The following is a 13,517-nucleotide window of genomic DNA, read 5'->3' as shown; positions in this document are numbered from 1 at the left end:
TGACCATGTGACAAGCCTCCTGACCTGGTAGATATCTCTGGTCCAATGAAACCCAGTAGGAGTTCCTCTTCCTAATCGGTGATGTGTTATTTGGTTATTTATAAATATTAGCAGTATGGAGTGGGTAGTCCATGCCCCAGTTGAAGACCAGTTGGTCGAAACGCGTCGGACGTTTGCCCCCTCTCCATGCTGCCTTTTGTTCTTCATGTGATCACGATTTTATTTGTAGAGTTTTTTTAAAAATAAAAAACCTCCCCCTTTTTTACCTGCACTATGCGGAAGTTTTAATTTCTCTTTGCATACCATCTGGACGAGAGCGATTACCCTGTTTGGGTTACTTGTGACATAGCCTGCCTCCAGAACCTGGAGTTTGGAATCCTCACTCAGATGACCTGCCTGGAAGATTCCTTGAGGTTCGGTTGATGACCCCTGGAAGTTCGGTAGTCTATCCAACCAGCTCCACCCTCCTGAAGTCCTTTCTTCTGCCCGGCTGGGCTTATTGCCTGATTGACTCCATGTCGCTGACAGGGGAGTCCACCTTATCCGGTAAGAGTACCCATCTTTTCTCATCCACCGATGTTGAGTATTACTGATGTTGGTTCCCTCTACGGACTTATACCACCTTTGTCAGCCCATGCTTGCCAGCCACCACCTAGGATTGACCCCTTCCGTGTTCTGACACCATTGGACACTACCACACTTCATAATTTTTTCACCTTGAGACTTTATGATTTATTTAATATCAGATGCACCATTGAATCTAATGCCACGTACACACGGTCGGACTTTTTGTCTACAAAAGTCCGACGGACGCCGACGGACTAAAGCTGGCTGACAATCCGATCGTGTGTGGGCTTCCCCGGACTTTCAGCGGACTTTCAGACTTTTCCAGCCTCAAATCTGACGAACTTTAGATTTGAAACATGCTTCAAATCTTTACGTCGTAACTCCGCCGGACCCAGAAATCCGCTCGTCTGTATGCTAGTCCGACGGACAAAAACCGACGATAGGGAAGCTATTGGCTACCGGCTATCAACTTCATTATTTTAGTCCGGTGTACGTCATCACGTACGAATCCGTCGGACTTTTGTGTGATCGTGTGTAGGCAAGTCCGTTCGTTAGAAAGTCCACCGCAAGTCCGCCAAAAGTCCATCGAAAGTCTGTCGGACAGGCTGTCGGACTTTTGTAGACGAAAAGTCCGACCGTGTGTACGCGGCATAAGATTTGTGGACTTGATGTGATTTTGTTTATTTTTCACTTGGCGCTGCATTTTATACTTTTTCTTTCATTGTTTTTGTCAAAACGTATGTAGCCGCTTTTTTGTTTTGTTATCTCAGTAAGCGCAGTGTTTTTTGTTTAATTTTTTCAATGTTCCAGAGTTAAATACAGGGTGAATTATTTTAATGTGGTATTTAACTCTTGGTGAACTGAGCCCACAGACCCAGCTGTCAAACATTCCCCAGCCCTGCAGCCCTTATATTGAATAATGCACCTTTCACTGGTTTTCAGGTGAATGCTCAGTGTCTGGCACACCCAGACCTTCTCATGAGACTGGAATGTAAACGGATTACCGGCAATAAACCATATGTGGAATTATCTGCACACAGGGTGTAAAGTTCATGGAAAATATCATGAGGTTGGCTCCATCTAAGCAGATATTCCTCCGGCTATAAAATATCCTCTCCAAAATGCCCAGACCTGCCCCTTTGTTGTGATCATTATAGAATGGTGTCCTACTTTCCTGATGGTCCCTCTATAATGAAGAAGCAATAACTGGAGAGGCCAGCTGTCAAAAAGCTTTAAGCTTGAGGGAGGGGCAGAGACACAAACTACTGTGTCAGGACAGGTAGTGACAGGTAATCCCTCCAGCGGGGACACAGACAAACACATTTTTAGTAGCATAAAAACTTCCAACCATTGATACGGTTTTTTTTTTTAAATTTCTTTGCCTTCCTGTCCTGGTGACCTCCACTCCCCCTTGAACAAAAAAACTGGTTCCCCAGTTCACGCATTCGATGTAGACATGGGAATCCTCCTTGCTGTGTCATTGTATTCCGATAGCGGGACTCCCCTTTTGTCTGAATACACTGATCAGTGTTGCTGTTCATTGGCTGCATGCGCTAATCAGATGGAAATATTTCAGTATGACTGTTCATGAGTTGATCGATCGATTGACTTCTCATGAACAGGGACAGCCTTAGATGGATTGAAATTTGGCCAGTTCTTGCTGAACCAGCCAAATTTTGATCCATGTATGGACTTAACTCACAACATGCTCCCCACACCCCCAATCCCTACTGTACCTACAGTGAGGGGAAAAAGTATTTGATCCCCTGCTGATTTTGTACGTTTGCCCACTGACAAAGAAATGATCAGTCTATAATTTTAATGGTAGGTTTATTTTAACGGTCTCCTCCTCCCATGCTCATCTCCAAGTAGGTTTATTTTAACAATGAGAGACAGAACAACAAGACAAATATCCAGAAAAACGCATTTTAAAAAAGTTGTAAATTGATTTGCATTTTAATGAGTGAAAAAAGTATTTGATCCCTTTCCCAAAACATGACTTAGTACTTAGACGTTTCTTGTAGTTGGCCACCAGGTTTTCACACATCTCAGGAGGGATTTTGTCCCACTCCTCTTTGCAGATCCTCTCCAAGTCATTAAGGTTTCTAGACTGACGTTTTGGTAACTCGAACCTTCAGCTCCCTCTACATATTTTCAATGGGATTAAGGTCTGGAGACTGGCTAGGCCACTCCAGGACACTCATTTGCTTCTTCTTGAGCCACTCCTTTGTTGCCTTGGACGTGTGTTTTTGGTCATTGTCATGCTGGAATACCCATCCACGACCCATTTTCAATGCCCTGGCTGAGGAAAGGAGGTTCTCACCCAAGATTTGATGGTACATGGCCCCGTCCATCGTCCCTTTGATGCGGTGAAGTTGTCCTGTCCCCTTAGCAGAAAAACACCCCCAAAGCATATTGTTTGCACCTCCATGTTTGACGGTGGGGATGGTGTTCTTGGGGTCATAGGCCGCATTCCTCCTCCTCCTCCAAACACGGTGAGTTGAGTTGATGCCAAAGAGCTCGATTTTGGTCTCATCTGACCACAACACTCACTTCTCCTCTGAATCATTCAGATGTTCATTAGCAAACTTCAGACGGGCCTGTACATGTGCTTTCTTGAGCAGAAGGACCTTGCAGGCGCTGCAGGATTTCAGTCCTTCACGGCGTAGTGTGTTACCAATTGTTTTCTTGGTGGCTATGGTCCCAGCTGCCTTGAGATCATTGACAAGATTCTCCCGTGTAGTTCTGGGCTGATACCGTTCCCATGATCGTTGAAACCCCACGAGATCTTGCATGGAGCCCCGGACTGACGGAGATTGACAGTTATTTTGTGTTTCTTCCATTTGCGAATAATCGCACCAACTGTTGGCCGCCTCTCACCAAGCTGCTTTGCGAATGTCTTGTAGCCCATTCCAGCCTTGTTTAGGTCTACAATCTCGTCCCCGATATCATTGGATAGTTCTGGTCTTGGCCATGGTGGAGAGATTGGAATCTGATTGATTGCTTCTGTGGACAGGTGTCTTTTATACAGGTAACAAGCTGAGATTAGAATCACTCCCTTTAAGAGAGTGCTCCTAATCCCAGCTCGTTACCTGTATAGGGGACACCTGGGAGCCAGAAATCTTGCTGATTGATAGGGGATCAAATACTTATTTCACTCATTAAAATGCAAATCAATTTATAAATTTTTTGAAATGCATTTTTCTGGATATTTTTGTTGTTATTCTGTCTCTCACTGTTAAAATAAACCTACCATTAAAATTATAGACTGATCATTTCTTGGTCAGTGAACAAACGTACAAAATCAGCAGGGGACCAGATACTCCCCCCCCCCTCACTGTACCTTATCTTCTGCCACCCATGCCTGCCAGTGTAGTGGTCTGAACATTCTAAATTATCTCTCTTCTGCTCACTATAGGGAGCATTTTGATACTACATTTTTTAAATGCCTGAACACTTACCCCAGCAGGCATGGGTGGCAGAAGAGAATCATCCAAGGAGGTAAATGCAACATGACTGGGGGTGTGTGGAGGTGGTTGCGAGTTAGTTTTGTTTTTCATATTTCATGAAACAGGTGAACTAATCCTTTAAAAGCAGGGGTAGGCAACCTTGGCAGTCCAGCTGTGCTGAAACTACAAATCCCATCATCCCTCTTTGCCTGAGGATCATGCCTGTGGCTGTCAGAGTCTTCAAATGCCTCTTGGGACTTGTAGTTCTATAACAGCTTGAGTGTTGGGGTTGCCCATCCCTGCTTTAAAGGATGCACAGCTCTTATAGCTAAAGGCTTAGCGAGTCCTGGGGATGTCATGTCTTGGAGGATACCAGGGTCCGATGTTATCATTTTCAATGCATCAAAGACACCAACAGCAGAGGACTGCTAATAAAACCTTAAAAATGTAAATCTATCAACTTCCCATTGACTATTACCCAAGAGGACCTCATAAAATAGGGTTTCTTCATTAGGTACAGTGCCTTTAAAAAGTATTCACACCCCTTGAAATTTTCCACATTTTTTCATGTTACAACCAAAACCCTAAATGTATTTTATTGGGATTTTATGTGATAGACCAACACAAAGTGGCACATAAATTGTGAAGTGGAAGGAAAATGATAAATATTACAAAACTGACACCTGCAATGCCATTAATAGGAATGAATCTGGATATTTACCCTCATTGGTTTAGAACAATAGTAGCACATATCCTAATAGCTGCGAGACTTGCCATTGCCAGCATGTGGAAATGTACAGAATCTCCCAACCCGTCGAACGTTATCACCAGACTGAACACTCAATCTCAGTATGAACAGCTATTAGCATATAAGAATTTTTCTATCAATAATTTTAAGAAAAAATGGCAAGCATGATTAGACAACCCGAGAGCCTCTCAATACCTGAAGAATAGCAATATATGATATACCAAGATAATTAACCCATTACGATCCTTCTTCTCATCCCTATTAAATTTAGGTACAGTTAGATCCCACTGGAGGTAAGCAGAGGGGCAAGTTATCAAAATTCAGCTATAGTATGTTACCCTTGTAACTCCTCATTATTAGTTCCTTAATTGCTTGTTGTATAATGTTCTATGCTATATGGAAAGCAATACCAAATAATTGTAATCATTTTTGTTGGAAATTATTCTGTCAAAACTTAATAAAAATATAAAGTAAAAAAAAAAAAAAAAAAAGGGAAAATAATAAATGGTTTTTATAATAAATATCTGGAAAAGTGTGGCATGCAGTGGCAGCTGGTGTTTCGGGGGGGGTGGGGTGGGGGGGGTGCTTGGGTCGGCAAACAACCCCCCCCCCCCGGGCAGCTGGCGGCACTTAACCAGCACCCAGCCCCCCCCCCGGCACTTACCCCAACTAGGTGATGGTGACGGTCGGCGAGCTGTGGGTCAGGCAGCGGTTCCTGTGTCCTCTCCTAGATCATGGCGGCTTCCACAGTGCATCTCTTCTCTCCTCCTGCTAGGCGTCAATAGGATCACCTGTCCTTTCAGCCAAAATGGGTGACGGTCTCAGACCTGCTTCCTGATTGGCCGGGAGGAGGATCGGTGTGTCGATAATGAATAGTCATTCGCTATCGTCACACAAGGGGGTGGGGCTCCTGCACCTGAAGCCCACCCTTTTTTGAAGCCTATTAGAGCCTCTGGCTCTAATCACATGCTTAAAAAAAAAAACCACCCCCGTCATTGGAATCCATGCGTCCGGCGTCCCTGTATGTGGATCAGGGAGCTGGACACATGGATGGGGGTAGGGAAGGGCAGCGCCCGTGCGCCACTGGTGGCATGCATTTGAATTCAGCCCCCTTTACTCTGATACCTCCAACTGAAATATGGTGGAACCAATTGCCTTCCAAAGTCACCTAATTAGTAAATAGAGTTCACCTGTGTGTAATTTAATCTCAGTAGAAATACAGCTGTTCTGTGAAGCCCTCAGAGGTTTGTTAGAGAACCTTAGTGGACAAACAGCATCATGAAGGCCAAGGAACACACCAGACAGGTCAGGGATAAAGTTGTGGTGAAATTTAAAGCAGAGTTAGGTTATAAAAAAATATCCCAAGCTCTGGACATCTCATGGAGCACTGTTCAATCCAAAAATGGAAAGAGTATGGCACAACTGCAAACCTACCAAGACATGGCCGTCCACCTAAACTGACAGGCCGGGCAAGGAGAACATTAATCAGAGAAGCAGCCAAGAGTCCCATGGTAACTCTGGAGGAGCTGCAGAGATCCACAGCTCAGGTGGGAGAATCTGTCCACAGGACAACTATTAGTCGTGCACTTCACAAATCTGCACTTTATGGAAGAGTGACAAGAAGAAAGACATTGTTGAAAGAAAGCCATAAGAAGTCCCGTTTGCAGTTTGTGAGAAGCCATGTGGGGGACACAGCAAACATGTAGAAGAAGGTGCTCTGGTCAGATGAGAACAAAATTGAACTTTTTAGCCTAAAAGCAAAACACTATGTGTGGTGGAAAATTAACACTGCACATCACCCTGAACAGACCATCCCCACCGTGAAACATGGTGGTGGCAGCATCATGTTGTGGAGATGCTTTTCTTCAGCAGGGACAGGGAAGCGGATCAGAGTTGATGGGAAGATGGATGGAGCCAAATACAGGGCAATCTTAGAAGAAAACCTGTTAGAGTCTGCAAAAGACTTGAGACTGGTGTGGAGGTTCACCTTCCAGCAGGCAATGACCCTAAACATACAGCCAGAGCTACAATGGAATGGTTTAGATCAATGCATATTCATGTGTTAGAATGGCCCAATCAAAGTCCAGACCTAAATCCAATTGAGAATCTGTGGCAAGAATTGAAAATTGCTGTTCACAGACGCTCTCCATCCAATCTGACAGAGCTTGAGCTATTTTGCAAAGAAGAATGGGCAAAAATGTCACTCTCTAGATGTGCAAAGCTGGTAGAGACATCCCCAAAAAGACTTGAAGCTGTAATTGCAGTGAAAGGAGGTTCTACAAAGTATTGACACAGGGGGGCTGAATACAAATGTACCCCACACTTTTCAGATATTTATTTGTAAAAAAATTTGAAAACCATTTATCATTTTCCTTCCACTTCACAATTATGAGCCACTTTGTGTTGGTCTATCACATAAAATCCCAATAAAATACATTCACGTTTTTGGTTGTAACATGAGCTAATGTGGAACATTTCAAGGGGTATGAATACTTTTTCAAGGTACTGTATATTTTTGTATAAATGACTGTGATATATTATGTCTTTCTGCCACTTTAGCTACAAATGGAGCTCAGTAGAGTTCTTCTTTAATGCCGTGTATAAATGGTGAAGAAAGGAGCACTCACAAACTCGGTGAAGAGCTTCTCGCTGATCTGACGATGGGCTTTCTGAAACCTCTCCAGGTCATTGGTTCCTTTGTCTGCATACAAATCCCACATACTCATGGCAGCCAGGACTTTCACACAGGCGGATTCCTAGGACACACAAGGAAAATACAGCTCGGGAATGTCCCTGGAACAGAACAAGCACTGTGTGCCGCACAGACCCAGCACAATGGATGGCTAACCCTTCCCCCATCAGCAAAGGGATGAATTCCACCTAATCGCTCTGTACCGTCAATGTGATGAAAGGCAGAACAAACACTCTACTAGACTACAATGTTACAAATACTGGAAACATACTCAACTCTGTGCGGCAAAACTAAATCCCCGACACTTCACTTCCAAACAGGATCTAATGTTCAACTTAAAGTATATCTATAGACAAAGCTTTTTTTTTCATCATTTTGGATAGAGTATGAAAAGCTCACACCCTCTTTCAGGATTGTATTACTGTCTGTGTCCCCATTGGAGAGATTATCCCTTTGTGTTCATCTTGAGGACATATTGCCACCAGGGCAGAAAGCGATGGGAAATCCAAAATCTTTAGTTGTCACTGGAAAAGGAAGAGTGGGAAAGTTTTCTAATAGGGTGACAATTAGGGCAGACGTAAAGTTAAGCTGTCACAAAATGGGAAACCAGCAGACTCTTTATTGCAAAAGGGTCATGCAATGTCTCTTCTGCAATAAGATACACCTACCTGCCTGCTCACCATCTTTCTTCAGAATGCAGACTGAGCTGCGCATTGCTCAGCATACACCCCTGGTACGGTCTATGTGTTCCAGGACGACTGACCCCTAAGCATGCCGGAGTGATGGCATCCCGCTTCAGTCAATGAAGATGGTCAAAGACTGGCATGCAGGAGAAGATGGCCGGTGAGGGATGAGATTGTAGAAACAAAGGCAAGTTTAATTCCACTTTAACCCCTTGGCAATGCCTCCCGTCGGCCCTTTAAGGGCTATAGAATGCTGGGAGGTGGGGCGGGGCTTATGGCCAAGTGTCCACCACGATTGACTGTCACGGCGGTCAGATGATCTGAAAACTTCCAGTCACTGCTTGCTTGGTTTTCCGTTAGCCGCCGGTCACTGTGCCAGAAGCGCGCATGGTGTGCGCTCTTGGCACAGCTCTATTGGCACTACTGCATTTTCTCCCTGTGCGGGTTTCCTCTGGGTACACCAGTTTCCTCTCACACACCAAAGAAATGCTGGCGGGTTAATTGGCTTCTTTCTAAATTGTCCCTAGTATGTATGAATGTGAGTTGGGGACCTTAGACTGTAAGCTCCTTGAGGGCAGGGACTGATGTGAATGTACAATATGGTGTATATATGTAAAGCGCTGCAAAAATTGATGGCGCTATATAAATACCAGTAATAATTAAATAAAATAAAGGATTTACAGTTCCTGTTGTGTCTCTAGGACAGGAAATGAAGGAAATTCTCCCAACAGGATATTGCAAAAAAAAAAAAAAAAAAAAGCCATGGATACACTTAATACACATACACCAGACTTAGGGCAGGTGTAAAGCACAGTATATAAAAGATGTGCAGAAAATCAGTGCCTCACTGCAGTGTGACACCTAACAGGTCAGTCCATCAAGGTATTTAATGTACCCCTGTCCTGAGAGCAAGATGTAGGCTACCATTTCTGATCCTGCTTTTTAAAAATGCTAGTTGCCAGGCAGTCATGCAGATGCCTAGGCTTCTATGATGATCAATGAATCACTGATCAGGAATAAGTATAGAGAAGAGGAATCCCGTCACTTTTCTGACACTTGTGGACTACAGGCTTGTCAGAGTCTGGGATTCGGAAATACAAAAGTCAGAGACACCTAACATTTTCAGAATGAGGTAAATAAAAAGCAACCTACATGTATCTTTGTCAGGTGTAATTTAAAAAGGCTTTCTTTTATTGGTCAGGGGCCCCGGTGGCAGATCCCTGCACACCTGACAAGATAACAGGGTGGATGGAAAAAACTCAGCACATACAAGGAAGTGGCAGGCATTTTGTGCTTGGACTATTTATGGATCTGCACTATGCAGGAACTGCAAATTTCAGCAAAACAAGACACCTGAAAGACCTGCATCTCTCCAGAGGGGCTCAGAATCATACTGTGCTTGGAGGACTTTAACCAAACCAAGCATGGCTATTTTCCAACCAATTAGGTCTCATCTGAAGTCCCTATACCAGGAAAAGGAAGCCTTATGCCCCGTACACACGGTCGGATTTTCCGACGGAAAATGTGTGATAGGACCTTGTTGTCGGAAATTCCGACCGTGTGTGGGCTCCATCGGACATTTTCCATCGGATTTTTCGACACACAAAGTTTGAGAGCAGGATATAAAATTTTCCGACAACAAAATCCGTTGTCGGAAATTCCGATCGTGCGTACACAAATCCGACGCACAAAGTGCCACGCATGCTCAGAATAAATAAAGAGATGAAAGCTATTGGCCACTGCCCCGTTTATAGTCCCGACGTACCTGTTTTACGTCACCACGTTCAGAACGATCGGATTTTCCGACAACTTTGTGTGACCGTGTGTATGCAAGACAAGTTTGAGCCAACATCCGTCGGAAAAAATCCTAGGATTTTGTTGTCGGAATGTCCGATCAATGTCCGACCGTGTGTACGGGGCATTAGATCTGACTGGCTGCTACAAGCAGCACTTTTGGTTATTCAGCACATTAGAACATCTATAGATTTATTGAGCCATAAGCCAATAAACAGGGAAGCTCAAAGTGCAACCAAGCATTAGCTGGCAAACATGTTCAGGAATGCCCCAGATCAACACTCTGATCTTTACAGGTCACTGTTATATCTGATAAGAGCTGGCTCCCTTTCCCCTACATGTCAGGACAGTTAAAGAGTGAACGGGCCTCACCCTGATATGCTGGAGGTACACGGACAGGTCTCGGATGAAGGACTTGATCAGCCTTTCTTGCATTCTTAAGTTCTTTTCGGTCTCTTCAAAGGCTTCATCTCGGATCTGTCATACACAGAGATAAAAGAAGGCTTTGTTACAGGCACCTGCACAGGCATACTATCTAACTACTGGATTCTGTAAGGCAAAGCAGGCAATCGACATCTGTTGAACAGGGACAGACACGCATTGATCGAAAATTTGGCTGGTCCCTGCTGAATTGGCCACATTTTCATCCATCTTTGGTCACATTTAGCTGGACTTGATCACTTTAAACTTGAAAATGTTTCAACGCTTATCCAAACCACTTCTTCAGTTTTCGGTTTGGATAAGCTACCCCAAATGTCCTCAACATTACAGACCAAGTCCAGTTGAATGTGGCCAACTACCATTATACAGTGCCTGACCTGGATAGAGGAGAACCTTCACAGACCTATTGCTAGATTTATATACAGTATAAGCTTCATATTAACTTATCTTGGTTTGCACTAAAGCTAGGAACTGAATGCACAGAACAACCATTTTGCTTACTACAAAGCAACAAATTAGCTGTGGATTTTCTGACCAATCAGTCTTAGGGATATATTAAGCTTTTGGACTGCCTCCCAAATTTGTAAAAATTGCGAGGAAGCCATTGTCATTCAGTTTTTGTAGTATTAAACCAATTCACACTGCCCGATCAAGGGGGCTTTATAACAGGAGAACTGCCACCATTACCATAAAAAATCAGCAGCCTGAAAAAAAAAAAAAAACGTGTCCAGGTTCGGCCCCGCTGCTGAAGAATGGCTCAGACCAGACTTTCTCTTCATCTTTATCATTTAATTCAAAATTTTTATTTGATTTAATTGTGTGTGTTATTTCACTGCTACTATGATGAGACGTACATCAGATATACAATTCAGGAATCATTGCAAATTAACTTGAGATGAACTATGTTCCACAATTGGAGAGCTCTTCGAGGTCTAAACACTGAATTAGGAGTCTAAAGCACTAGGCACTGCAACATACAAGTACAGCACAAGTGACACACGTGTATAGAGTATGTGAAGACTGATCTACCTGAGGAGCAAAGCCTGTGAGATGCTTCAAGTGACTGCTGACTCTGTTGGATTTCTTGATGATCGAGTGGATATTTAGTTTATAGATCTTGTCTATTATACTGTCTTCATCACCTTTACGGTACTTCACAACTGAAAGAAAGTGTAATAATTATATAGGATTATCACAATGGTTACTCCTATACCGTACATGTAAAAGTGACAGCAAAACTCATGACTCCATCTAAGCAGCTTCTGTAAACGTATATACCGGAGCTGTAAAGTTATCCAGTCACCCACATTGTATTTTATTTCTGTATAATATCCCAATATATATATTTTATCCTAATAATCCAACTAATGCCAAAAAATTTTTTTTTGAAAGAATGGCTTTTGCTGTATCCATATTCTTGAGATTGCCCCTTATTTCCTGTCTTCCCATCATTATGACATAAGTGGGGGAGGGAACTCCCTCCCAAAAAAAAAACAAATCATATGTTTTACTTTCGGTATGTCTGGTTGTAAACAATGCGTCACTGGGACACGAACAATCATCAAAGCCATCAAAAAGAAAAGACAGTGTTGGATTGCAAGAAGGGTGAGACTTAGGCCCCATACACACGATTAGATTTTCTGCAGATTTTTGTCTTTAGATTTATCAAAACCGTGTAGTGCAAGGGCCTGCCTGGTTGCATACAAATTGAAACTCTAAGGCCCCTTTCACACTTATACGACTTGTCTCACGATTTTGTACTGCAAAAATCGTATGACAAGTCATTCTCCATGATTTTCAATGGCTACCATTCATATTGGCACGACTTTAAAAGTAGTCCCTGCACTACTTTGGTCCAGCTTCCATGTGAGTTGATGTCCATAGACCTCAATGTTAAACCCTCAAGTAGCATGCAAATCGTACCTGAATAATATAGACACGATTTCAGTACAAATTTGTAAGCACAAGCTGAGGGTCAAAGCATTTGTAAACCCCAACCCTGTAAAGTCGTACAAAGTAATACTGATCCCAAATCGCGGCAAAATCGCTGTGAAATCGTGCGACTCTGAAGTCACACAAGTGTGAAAGGGGTCTTAAGGTGTGACCTCACATTATATAGTTTTGGTAAATCTGAAGACAAAAATCTGCAGATTTGCAGAAAATCTAATAGTGTGTATGGGGTCTAAGTCTCCAGATTCCATGCAACTGGCCTACTAAGGCTGGCCATACATGTTCCTTTTCATGTACAATTTTCTTTTAGATTTACCAAAAAACATATAAAATGAGGTCAAAACTAAACAACACTTTCAATTGTATCCAATTAGGCAGACCCTTGCACTACATAGTTGAAGGTAAATCTAAAGAAAATTGTATAGAAAATTGTATAACTCCTTTACTGCCATCCACTCCTGCCCGTCCACTCCTGCCCGTCCACTCCTGCCCGTCCACTCCTGCCCGTCCTCTTGCTCCAACACTTCCACACAAGCCTAAATTTATCTTTCAGCCTCAATAACTGGTTGCATTTTATCGCATCACAACGGCTACATTGAATAAAGTATTCATGTCTATAGATGGGACTCATAAGCAAGAGCAAAAAATAAATAAAAAATTAGTAACATATGAAGTCCTTCCGTAACTCACCCAGATCTTTTCTCCTCTTGTACTCGTTTATATTGACGTTAATTTCTTTCACTGCCCGCACAGCATCTTTACTGGGGTTCTTGTCTGGGTGGGAGTCGGGAGTTGCTCCAACCAGCTCCATGAGAAGCAGAGGATAGCGCATGATCCTCTGCACCGGCTTAATAAGAAAGGAGCCGAGGTTTATGTAATTGGTGCAGCCCCTGTGGAAGGAGGCAAGTGAGCCATGAGAATTCAAGATGTACATGCAAAAGCAAAAACACATTTTCATGAGATCTTAAAGGAAACCTGTTAAAGAGAAATACGTGAGCTGCAATTGCTGACATCCTGGGAAAAAAAAAAATCTACTTGTTTGGCTGTTAAATTGGTCCTCTGGCTTCAATGTTTTCTAAGCTGCTGACCTATAACCAGGAGGCAGATCAGCCATTCTTGCTTCACTTGCTGCATTGCTTGCCCCTACCCAGTGACTCAGAAGATACTATGGCCAACCAGTATCTTCAACAACT

General features: G+C 43.1%; 1 protein-coding gene across 3 annotated transcripts in view; it reads right to left on the bottom strand.

Moving 5' to 3' along the window:
* DNMBP (dynamin binding protein) overlaps positions 1–13,517 on the bottom strand; it is a 170,110-nt gene that overhangs the window by 15,783 nt on the left and 140,810 nt on the right. For 2 of the 3 annotated variants that reach the window (XM_073595764.1, XM_073595766.1), the window contains 4 exons: positions 13,015–13,214; positions 11,404–11,534; positions 10,306–10,410; positions 7,392–7,520 (listed from right to left, as the gene is read on the bottom strand). In XM_073595764.1, coding sequence (XP_073451865.1) covers positions 7,392–7,520; positions 10,306–10,410; positions 11,404–11,534; positions 13,015–13,214 — 565 coding nt within the window. The remainder of the gene's footprint in view (positions 1–7,391; positions 7,521–10,305; positions 10,411–11,403; positions 11,535–13,014; positions 13,215–13,517) is intronic. The other variant, XM_073595765.1, reaches the window with a different exon arrangement.

Source organism: Aquarana catesbeiana, linkage group LG08, assembly GCF_042186555.1.
Source record: "Aquarana catesbeiana isolate 2022-GZ linkage group LG08, ASM4218655v1, whole genome shotgun sequence".
Lineage (NCBI taxonomy): Eukaryota > Metazoa > Chordata > Amphibia > Anura > Ranidae > Aquarana > Aquarana catesbeiana.
Note: the sequence above shows the minus strand (reverse complement) of the source record. Positions and strands in the feature narration are given on the sequence as shown.